The sequence below is a fragment of the Vidua macroura genome, chromosome 1, assembly GCF_024509145.1.
Source record: "Vidua macroura isolate BioBank_ID:100142 chromosome 1, ASM2450914v1, whole genome shotgun sequence".
Taxonomy (NCBI): domain Eukaryota; kingdom Metazoa; phylum Chordata; class Aves; order Passeriformes; family Viduidae; genus Vidua; species Vidua macroura.
The window spans coordinates 108,765,397-108,777,494 of NC_071571.1; the positions used below are offsets into that span (position 1 = coordinate 108,765,397).

The 12,098-nt window shown below is 43.8% G+C and overlaps 1 protein-coding gene across 1 annotated transcript in view; it reads right to left on the minus strand.

The window, feature by feature from the left end:
• Positions 1–12,098, minus strand: part of KCTD1 (potassium channel tetramerization domain containing 1) — a 66,925-nt gene that overhangs the window by 32,351 nt on the left and 22,476 nt on the right. Inside the window, 1 exon segment of the mRNA XM_053994879.1 lies at positions 1,044–1,222. Within this exon segment, the coding sequence (XP_053850854.1) occupies positions 1,044–1,222 (179 nt within the window).

The window sequence follows — 12,098 nt, forward strand, 5'->3', positions numbered from 1 at the left end:
CACTACTTCAGCCCACCTAACACTGGGAGCCGATGATGCAGAGGCAGCAGCATCAAGTTCAAACTTCATTCAAACCCAGGCTTTGAATGAAGTCACGTCCCATGAAGTGGGCTTTGTGCCCTTTGAAAAGGCAAGTCAGAGCTGTGGGATCAAGAAACTGAAAAATCCCCCCCCTCAGACTGGAGAGAACACAATGGGCACACTGCCTGCCCTCTAGAGCAGGACTGGGCGGCGAAGGGCAAGGTAGAGATTTGTACTGTGGACACAATGACTTCTTGCTGTTTCATAACCAACCCTTAGAGTTACAGTGCCACTACACTCTGCTTGTCTGCCAGCACCACCAGGTAATGCCCACACACACTGCTAAATGCACTCTGGATTTCTTAGAGATGCACTCTTGTTTTAGCCACTCTACAGGCACGTTTGCTCAAACATGCAGCAGTTCTCTGACTGCTTAATACCAGTGAGCTACCAGAGTCACAAATACTTCATTCAAAAGGTACATGAGAGTTAAGAGCCTAATTATTTAAAAAGTCCTAAGATTCTATAAAAAGTATTCTGTTCATACTGTCCTATAGTTTATTTCATTCAACTTTGCCTTTGCCTCAAGTGACACTTGTGAGATGGCGTGTTGACAGCACAGGAGAGCAGTTACTGTTCCAAAAGAAACAAAACAAATACTCCAACACCCCCACCTTTGGGATTAAACGCAGTATCACTACAGTTTTTGAATGTAACAAACCACAGCATGGGTGCCCTGGCATAAACCCAGAATCCTAGGTAGTAGAAAGTAAGTGCTCTTTTCTCTCAGCTTTGTTTTAGTACACACGCATCTGGATTTGCAGAAGCGTCATTTGTCAGAAACACAGTGGAGCAGGGAAAGAAAAGTAAGTCTCTAACTGCCTACTAACAAAGAAAGCTAATTTAATTTTGAAACAAAAGGAGCTAAATTCATCATTCTGAGACAGCCCCAGGACGTCCAAGCACGAAAAGGAAGAAAAGGAGTTTGCCAAAGACATGCAGAAGAAGCTTTTTAAAGTTACCTGGAATCGGGATATTTTGTAAGCGTGGCCAGGCTGCTGGTATACATGTGCCCACCCACATCAATGTGAACTGGTGCGTTGGATTTTGTGAGCTGTGCTGGAGTGGGGATGCCTTGATTGTTCAATGGAGATGCAGGGGATCTAGTGATCAGAGGTCTTGACATATTGGGCCGACTGTCCTGTGAAAAGATAGACCTGGATTAATGATCTCCTTTAAAACCTTACAGAAACCCCCAGTCTTGACTCAATAGGACTGTCTGATAGCCTCAGATTATGACTTTTATCTTAGTAAAGCACAGACAAATATTCGTCAGTTTTTAAAACGAATCCAGCTCTGAGATTGAAATGGCTACATTTTAAATAAGTGGGGCAAAACGCACTGATAAAATCCGCAAAGAAGAAATCACATTCAAAACCAAGTTTTTCCTGAACACTATTCATGACTGTCAATCCATACCAACAAAAAGGATCATTCTCATTTTTAAGAGCTGATGAAAGCACTGACAGAAATCGACACAGACAAAAAGACTGAGAACAATATTTTCCTTAACTGAGACGACCCCAGGTAGAGTTTCTGTTCCTTCCCAAGCCCTCCGTCACTGCCGTACCACCAGAACAGGAATACAAACCCTCAACTCCTCCATCCTGCACACTCTTCTCTTGAATTCCCAATTCACATAGCACAGGAACAGAAGCAGAAACACCTGGACTAGTCAACTGCTCATGGACTGCAGACCACTGGACATCGACAGCCTTTGAGAAAGACATTTTCCATTTAAAAGTTATACGTATGGCGACAGCTGCCCCCGCGTGCCGCACATAGGCTGCGGGTCTGAGCGGCTCCCCGGGGCCGGCGGGCTGCGAGCGCGGAGCGGGAGCCGATGCTTTGCTGATGAATCCAACTTTCAGTCACGGCGGGAGCGCTGCAGCAGCGCGGAGGGAGCCGCGGCCGCCTGCGCGCTGCGGGCGGGGCAGGGCAGGGCGGTGAGCTGGAGCCAGGAAGGCAGGCGGCAGGCAAAGTTGGGGATTAAAATAGAAATGCGTTCAAGAGCGGTTTTGGGACAACCCCGCTTTCGACTGAAGGACAGCTCCACACGGGGTGGAATCTTATAGGGATGCCCTGAGAACTAAAAGCCCTTGCAAATGACCGAGTTTTACATTTAAAAGGTAAGCAAAGCAGCGAGAAGTCAGATACACTTCATCACAAAACTCCCTTTGTTCTTTCAACACCGTCTTTCTGCTGCACAAAGTAATGGATTCCTTGTAAACATCTCCTCGGAGCCAGGCAGCAAACCTCAGCAAAGCGGAGCGCGGCCATCACAGAGAGTTACGGGGCGTTCGGACCAGCAAAGTCCGCTGCGGCCAGAACCAGCGTTTCTCCATTTTTCATGGCTGTTAAAGGACTCAAGTCATAAAGGCAACATGAGCCAGGTAATCGTCTGGCTGAAATGATTTACAGGCCAGCGTTGCACAATAAATCCGAGGAGTATGTAGCAAAAGACATCTATAAACCACAAGGTACTTAACTAATTTTCCTTCATACACAAAAGCAAGCTTCGGTCTAATACTGATAAAAATTAAGGGAATGGAGAAAAACATCTAGTTTAGATGTTTGGGTGGGGGGGAAGGAAGGGTTGGGTTTCTCCTCTTTCATTATAAGCAGAAGTTAATATAAATCTGCAGAAATACCAGGCTTAATCACTACAATTGCTGGAGGAGGTGCCTGCAGCGCAAAGAAGACAAGTCCAGACAAAATAAGGTACACACGCTATGCAAAACTAATGTCTGCTACAAATGCTATGTGGTACAACCACCACCCAAGATGCTACTGATCTGCAGAGCGGTATTTAGCAAAATAATGAAGAAAAAATTAAAAACAACAACTACAAAGGTGAAAGTAAGAAGTCAAGGACTGATACAAACTAATGGTGGGGGGAGCATGCGTTGGACAATTAGCAGGAGGAAAGCAGCAGGTCTGAGGAACACATTTCAGTGCTTAAAAGCAGACAGTTTGGAAAAAATAAAGATAAAATTATCAATGAAAGTTGAGACTAAAACGAAAAATAAATTCTGTAACTTGTACAAGACAGACACCAGCATGTCCCTTCACAGGATCTTCTCTGGCAGAAAAAACATAGCTCTCTTGCAATTTAGCACAGTGCAGCACCACCGAGTCTGTCACAGTTTTTCAATTGGACACATTCTCCTGTATACCTTGCCTGGGGCTGCTCGAGAGAAAATGAACAGATTTGCAGGGTTAATATTGTAGTTAGGCAGGAACCTCATTCAGCATAGCTGTGATAACACTGGCTGCACAAAACAGTAGAAGAATGTGTGGTATAAACATCACTGCCAGGATGGGAGATAGGTTGGAGGACCGTGGGCATTTTAAAAGGCAAAAGAACCCACAAAGCATAAGAAAAGGGAACCAGTTTCCAAACCCAAGTCATAACCAAGCTGCCATTTACACAGTTTACCTACTAAAACTCCCAAGAAATAAAAATGCTTTATAGTAAAACCTTTTACTCTTTTATTTCACCCTCCTCCTTTTCAACATTTCCTCTTCAAGTTACCTGTGTTTATGGGTCTCATGAAACAAAGTCCTTCTCAGTGGCTGATATTAAGCACAATAAAGCTAACCTTGCTCCAGTCTCAGCCCACAAAACACATTTCCCTGCATAAAAACAGTTCAGTACCATTTTGGAGACACTTTGAAATTAGGCAATTGTATTTCTACTGCAGTTGCCCCAGCGAAACTAAAGCAAAAATGGGATTCAGAGAAGCAGGTCCTTAAAAAATCCCATTTTTTTTTTAATGTGGCACAACTCAATAGCACTGTCAGAGCACAGAAGATCACCATTCAGTGAGTACAGCATTTAACAGATCAGAGTTATATAACTGCATTAGTTAAATCCCTGTATTGTTCAGCTATGGAAAGGATAACACAGGGGCAAACAGTCTCTGAAGAAATACATGGGTTGCATTGGATTATTGCGAACGTGGAAGTGAACAAGCTTTGGTAAAAAGCAATTAAAACAAGGCACTACTGGTGAGCTAAGCTTCCACCACCTAATGTGATTACAAACACAATTCCTTAGCAAGAATTACAGGTGGAGAGAAGGGAGATAAAGAAACTAAACTCAACAGGCTCCAGCAAGCTATCTGGAACAGCTGACAACAAAAATAATCAAGAAGCTATTCAGAAGCCTTTCTTGGTGTCAGGCAGGTGAGACATGAACCCAAGAACGGGTTCAGAGCTCAGCCATGGTTGTTCCCACACTGGAGATCACAGAGGTTGCTGTCTGCCTTGGGAACTGCATCAGCTTTGCTCATGAGTGGGGCACAAAGCATGGCCACCACCTGCACTGGCTGGATGGGCACTGACCCTCCTGACCTGTCAACAGTCTGACCCCTCATAGCTTTCCTCCTCAAACATTTTATTATTTATCCTACAAAACAAAATTAAGAACAGAAAATACAGTTTTATAACAGTTCCATGAACCAAAATACTTCAAATACCCTGTAAAGAATTTATCATTATTAATATCCAGATGATTCCCCCCTGCCTCCAACAACTTTTCATAAAAATTAGTTCCTGCTTTTACTCATAATGAGTGTATGACAGAGATGATGTAATCAAAAGTGCCAAAATCTATGTGCTAGGCAGGCTAAAGGCAATTAGGTTGTCTAAAACTTTTCAGTTTTGGTTTAGCATACAAAAGCACTGCTCTTAGAGCAGTTTGGGGCTCCTCCACTTCCTTGTTGATATTTGAAGGAGTCTTTCCACAACAAGCAGCTCATAGGCACAAGTTTTTAGAATAAATCTGAACCTGCTTCACATTTTCTGCTCTAGGCAAGCCCTCCTGTAGGCTCAACAAAAGCAAAAGCAGCCCTGCCCTAACTGCTCCTCCTGGGATTTACAAAAATCCGTATAATTTAGAAGCCTTCCTACCAAAGGGGGCCAAGGATCACGGAGAAGAATTTACAAATCCCTTCTCCTGTCCCTGCCTTTTGTTCTATACCATCTTCTCCCCAACTCCACTCAAAAACATTGCTAAAGAATAAGCCTTTATACCTGGGTTAAAAAAAACCACAGTAGCTGCAGGGCTGAGATGTGCACTCATGCAACTGGTCTACCATAACATAGGAACCATGTCAGTGTTCTGGTAGCAAGTGGAAGGAATAGGAGATATCTGAAGAACACGAGTCATTACAATGTGCTAAGTGTACAAAAATCAAAGAGAGGGGAGGCTTAATCCTCCTCTCAAAATATTAGCACAGGTGTCCTAAGTGTTATTTACACTCTGTGGTCTTGAGTAGAGTCATCCTGGTTCCCTTCTTAAGACAGAAGCCTCGACAAAAACCATGCCACTACAAAACAACCCAAGCTCAGGCACAGAAGGACCAACATTCAAGTACAAACTGTCAGCTTGACTCACAGGACTGTGAGGATCATTTTAGTTTGCAGGTCAAGACACTGCTGGCTGGAATTATTTTAGCCAATGTCTTCCCTGTAAGCCAGCCCAGCTCAACCAGAAGTGTATATGCTACTCAGTAGCATATATATTCCCTGTCAAAGCCCCAGCAATTATTACTGCTGAGAAACTCAAAGTTACACATTTCTAATGCCCTTGGATTTTTTGGGGGAAGTGAGGGCAAGCTTATCTGTTCTAGACATTAGAATGAATACTCATGCGGTAGTTTATTCTAAAGTATCGAATCCGTCTGTGTTCATTATCCTTTTTTTCACAACAGAGAGACACGAGACAGATGCTTCTCCTCACAAAAGCTGGTGCTCGGGAACAACTGGAAACAGCAGTTAAACATCCACATCAGCCACCTCCAGCAGAAGAGTCTGAACACATATATCCCACTGTATGGGGAATGAATCCAAAAGCAAACAAACTTCAGAAGCTGGCATCAAATCCCTTCTCCTTCAGTACAGAGCAGAAATCATTCAAGTGTCAGTGACATCTGTGTGCCTGCACTCTGAAATAAACAGCAGGCTGATGCTCCAGGGTGCTTGTGGGATGGGGGAAAGTGCAGCTCAAGAACCTCATCCAAACCAGGAACATTAAGACTGCTCTTGGATTTGGCTCCTACACAAGTGTCCCCATTTTGAAGATGCACTTTTTCAAAACAAACATTTCATTAAAGATTAAAAAAAATAATCATGATCACCACAATGCTTAGACAAGTACACCCCCCCCCACTTTTTTGAATTTAGCAAAAAGAGTTGCCACAACAAAGAGGCTGGAGAAAGCATTTATTCAACATAAACAATATCAGTATGGTACAAACAGCACTTCTGGAAGGTGTAGCAAGCAGGCAGAGATACAAAGCTACATGTCCAAGAAACCCAGGAGCTTATCCTGGTGGAAGGGGAAAATCCCCCCATGGGGACCTCTATGGGCTGGTGATGTCCTCACAACAAATTCTCTAGCTGTAGCTCTGGTACTCAGCATCCACAGATGACACCAAACTGTGCTGGCCCCTCAGACAGAGCCCTGTAAGGTGGTCAAAGATGACCATGTGCACCACACAGAGCATGCAAACTGCATTTTGATCTCAAGGTGTGCATGCCATCATCTTCACCTTCATTCTGAAGAGCCCAGAAGCACAAAGAAATTGCTCAGAACTTTGTCAAAAAGTCTTTACATGTAAGCACATCCATCCTTTTCTTCTGCTTCTTCACCCTGACACCAATGGTCGGTAGCTCCCTGAGGACATGGTTGGGCTTTACTGCTGCCACCGGGTCTGCAAAACAAAGAAACAGCCCATTGTTTTCCCCAGCAAAAATATGCTGATTGCACTGTCATGTTTTGCCTTTCATCAATATAATACAACTGCCCTTTCTCTCACAGCTGCAAGGTTTAGGATTGCTGACTCTGAACATTAGGAATTATGTTTATAAGGCAAAACTCCAGAACAATTGTGTCTGAGCATCACATGAAAAACAGGCCCAAAACACAATCAGCTGCAATTCAATGCCACAGTAAGCTAAGACACCAGGTCCTCTGAGACTCAATAGTAGTATTAGATTTATTATTCTAAATCTCTAAAGCTTCATTTTAAACCCTGAATGTCTGTCAATATACAACAGAAGGTCAAATTATTCTGTGCAAGACTGTCAAATACAATGGAGAGCTTGAGAAGCAGGAAGGTTTTCTGGATATGCTGAGCCACCAAACTGCAGAAGATCTACTATGCCAAGCAGCTGCTCACTCCTCACACCGCAAGTGCCATGCTTGGGGCACTCAGTATTATTTGCAGAAATACATGCAGCAATGCATTTTAGAAAGGTAGGTGTCACAAGGCCATCTGAGAGAGGGGACAGAGATACACAGAAGGGTCCCTCATAGCCAGAGTGTAGGGTATAGTTCATCATGAAACAAAAACTGTGGCTGAAACTCTTTCCTGAAGGTGTCAGGAACAGTATTGGGCTGTCCCCTGTATATCCTGAAATAGTCCAAATGCAGATCAAGCCTACGAAGGGGACAAACACACCTCTGGTCACACCAGAGTGGCTACAGCAGTGGTGACTGGAGCACTTACCTGAGGGGACAGTTTCAACTGGTACATTCTCCTTGTCCCAGAGTCACTGGCCCTGGAGTGGAGCGCTGATCTGGCCCCTCAAGACAGGGGTCCCTTGCAGCACATCCCAAATTCTGGCTGCTTTCAGCCTTCTCCTCCTTGAGATGCTGGCACTGCAGAGCACGTACACATGCTAAATGCTGCAAGCGCTGGAGAGATGTGGTGGCATTTCCTTGGTAAAATGAGCCTTGCTGGGATTTCAGAGCTGACCAGGACCTAGAATAAATGACACAGGTGCAGAGAACCAAATGCAAGGCAAGGGGCTGAAGGAAGTGAGGTATTTGTGCTGAGTGGAGAAAGCTGTCTATCTGGAGACGCAGGACAGTTAAAAACCACCCTTGGACAAGAGCTTGGAGGCACCTTGATAATTCCAGAGCCCAGGAACCAAGTCTATAGCACACAACTAGCTTGAGCAGAACAGCTCTAACCACACTTTCATCAGAAACTTTTCATTGAGCCCCTAAGAAAAATCTTTAAGTGGAGAAAAAGAATTAATAGATAATGGCAGAAGTCAAATGAGGGCCTGTACTCACACCAGTACAGCAGTTAAAGGCAAGTCCAAAAACCTGGCAAAGTTTACAGAGACAGGATGTATCTTCTCAAGTGCTTTTGAAGTTCTCTGAAAACTTCCCTAAGCCTTGAAACTGCAGACAAAAGTTTAATACCTCCCTCAAAATATTTTATAAGTTTGCACTCTTTATGGAAGATTAACTCAGCCCCTTGCTTGTTTGGGTGAGTAGTGCTGAGGTCAGCCCAAATGTTGTCATTTGTTACATCCCTGTTCTTCTGCACTGCCTACCCATTTCTTCCTTGGGCCAAGCACAACCCTTCTGCTGGAGGTGGCTGATGTGCACACTTGCTGTGCTTGGGTCAAGCAAATGGCAAACATGGCCAGCACAGAATCTGACTGAAGCAGGAGCTTTGGAATACATCCAGCCCACTGTATTATAGAAAAAACCCGAACGAAACTTGGAGGTCCAGCCCAGATTCACTACCCCCAAACACAAACACTTTGGCTTTCACGATGGAAGGGGAACTTCTACAGCCTTTAGAGGTGCCGATTCAATTCTCACTCAGCAAAAGCGTCCATTTAATTTACAAGCAAAACCGGATTTGAAAGCTGCTCCCAGTTAGTGCACAGCACATCACTGCCCACCTGACACTGTAATAACAGGCTGTTCACCCCAGGATGCAGCAGGCAAAAACATCCCCTAATCATGCTGGAGGACACAGTGTTTAGATGCAGGAGGACATGGGACCAAAGGTAACCGACTTGCCATGACGCTGCTAAGGGTGTCCTATGATATGGGCAGACTGGACAGCTGGCATTTCAGGCCACTTGCTCCAACAAGGGCTTGTCTGTTCTGCACCAGCATCCAATCAAATTAGCAATGAAACCGAGTTAGGAGTGACCAAATGAAAGTGTAACTCCCCAGCCTGAGCTGGACATGACCAGTTCACTTTGAGAAACACACCTGCTTGGAACTCATCTGGGGGTAGAACATAGAGACTGTGAGCAGAAATACTTGCAAGAGGAGACAAGTATCCATCAGATACTGCAGAAACAAGCCAGTAAGCACAAAGTGCTCTCTCATCTGAGCACAGAACAACTGCAGTTATTGTGGACACTTAAAAAAAAAAAAAAAAAAAAAAAAGGAAACAGTATTAAAAGATGAGCAGTCCCTGGGAAAGGCTTCCAGGTCTGAAGAGCCTTCAGCAGCCTGGCAGCCCTGCCCACAACACTACAGCTTGATACTAAAGTCTTTGCTTCTGCTGCCCTGAGGACAGTTTCATTTACTTTCCTTTAAACCTGGAAAATAGGTTGCTTTTCTTCTCATACCTCTATCAAACCTCAGGTAGCAGAGAAAATGTGAATTTACTTGTACTTCATAGGAAAGCAAGCACACACAAAGGGAGTTTCACCTTTTGCAAAGGGCAAAGATGACAGATTACTTCCCCACCATACAAGGCTTCACTCATTCCAGTGAGAAGCATAGATCCAAATATCTTGGACCACTTCATCCCTGCTGCAAGAGGTTTGGCATGCCAGCTACTTTGCAGATAGCATACCTAAATGCTCTGGGGCTCCATTCAGAGTCTACATCTCCTCCCTGAAAGAGGCAGCCACTCAGTCAGCTCTCCCCAGTCCCAAGGAATAGCCCAGCACAGAGCAGTCAACAGCTCCCACTGCCTCTGTGAGGGATGCAGCATCTGCCAGCTCATCTCCTGCACCAGTGACGGCTGGACTGTGACAGCCACCTTCACCACACATACAAGGGGTTTGGCCAGGAACAGCCATGGGAAGGAACAGGGGAACTCTGAACACTGGAATCCATCTTTCAACTGTTCCCAAGTAGACTACTTGTAGGTTGAGATTTATTAAAAATGTAACTTTTAGTCAGGCTTTTCACTCAAGTGCTGTTGCCTTTTATCCACTTCTAGCAGGCACTCTACACATATTTTGCAAGAGTCTTCACATACGGATAAGGGAAAAACAACAACAAACACTCCCTCCTGGGTTTAGAAGGAAAGGACTTCTCTTTGCCAGAACCATGCTGGTATATTTGAATGCAAAGTCAAACAAATCCTTACAAATGGTGTCAAGATTTGAGTGGGAAAGAAACCAAGTGGTTACGTTCTTCTTGGACCAAATTTGCAATCTGTCCAATAATCTTCTGGTGAGAAGTAACACTAAAAACAAGCATTGTTTTGTTTGCAAGGTAAGATCCTATCAGCAGTACATGAATAAAGATTAATGTCTTGAATTGCAGTTGTATCTGAAGATTTCAAAGACCCATAAAAATGTAGACTTCAGTGGGATAACTGGAAGATTGTCATGAATTGTCAGAATTTGAGAAATGGGTTTCTCTTCTTTAGATTTGACTCACAAACTGAACAAAAAGCCTGTACTGCCTTATTTGAAGTCAGTTTACACTCCAGTTTGAATAGCACCTGCCCCTGGGTATGTTCCAGAAGAACATCTACCTTTCCACAAAGGGAGGCTAACACCCATTGTAAAACTTCCAGAGGCACATTAGATGTCTGTTCTCCCCCCAGCAATTTCACCCTTAGAAGTAGAAGGAACGCTGCCAGTTACAGCCTGTGATGAGGAAACATGAGTTATAATTTTACCCTGGGAAAATTGCTGAACTGGGAGCTTCTGGTGTGGCATAGGTCTTGCCTTCGCAATCCAATGGTTCTTTTGATTCAGAGAGGCTTTGAAAGGGTGGTGATGAAAAACATAGCCTCTCCCTTTGAATCAGCCAGCCGCCTGCTTTCCTTTGCACTTTTAAATTTGGTTTATTAATTTGCCTAGGAGCAGAAAGAAATAACACTGACCCATCTAGAGAAGATATCTACTTCAGACTGAACATGAAAACAATAAAACACCCCCACTTGTGGACTATCTGAAGAATTTTGTATCTAGAATCACCTTTACCACGCTTAAGAAAAATACAAGAAAGTCTTTATTAGGTCTCCTGGCCATATGAAGAGGAAAAAGGTAAGGGACAAAATAGAAGGATCTGATAAAACCACTTCTTTGAAATGTTGTAAGACACAAGAGCTCTAAGCACTCTCCAGATGTTTCTTGAATCAACCAGTAATAAAATATTCCCAGCTGGAATTGCAATTTTGAAGACATTGAGTCCATTTGGTAATTATGGCTGTAGCCAGTAAAACAGACAGCTTCATCTATAACCTGACTGCAGGAAAAAGGCATGAAAGTGCTTTGAAGCCCCACATTTGTAAATATTTAATTCATGTTAAAGATGTAAACAGAACCACAATTTTGAAAGTCACAGCTCAGTCTTGTAGAGAATTAGAAAGAAGGCGTGAAATTGTAATATTAAATTAGACATTCCTCACTCCAGGATCAATGAAACACCATTAACAAAAAACCCTGACCTTCAGGACCCCTGTGTCACTCAGTTTTCCTTCTTTCTTTCTCATCTATTCCACTTCCAACAAGTCTCTGAAGTCGAGCTTAGCAAAGCAACGTCCCAGTCTCACCAAAATGATAATCTATCGAAACCCCACTAGAGGGACAGAGACTGCCAGGAGGGAGAAGAGTGCAAGGAAAGGGTAGGAGTTGCACTTACTGAGATGACAGGCTTTTTGGAAGTTCTTGTCAAGATGGACTGCAATAGGGAGCATTTACCTGCCTCTCCCATGCATTTCCAGGGCTAGCTGGGAATTTTTCCTCTCTGCTTGTAACTCCCATTAAAATTATCAGCCTACAGATTTCATAACAAGCAGGAGAATGAAAAACCCCAAACATTATCGTGAGAGAAATCGTATTATGATTAACTATTTCAAAATGCCTGTGGGTTACTTAATACCTTGGGACAGGCAGCATAACACCCACAAAGGTGTCACTGTATGGGGACAGGAAACAGCCCCCTGCTAAAAATACGCAGCAGGCAGCACACAGCAATGGGAGCCTTTCCCCAGAGCTCTGGG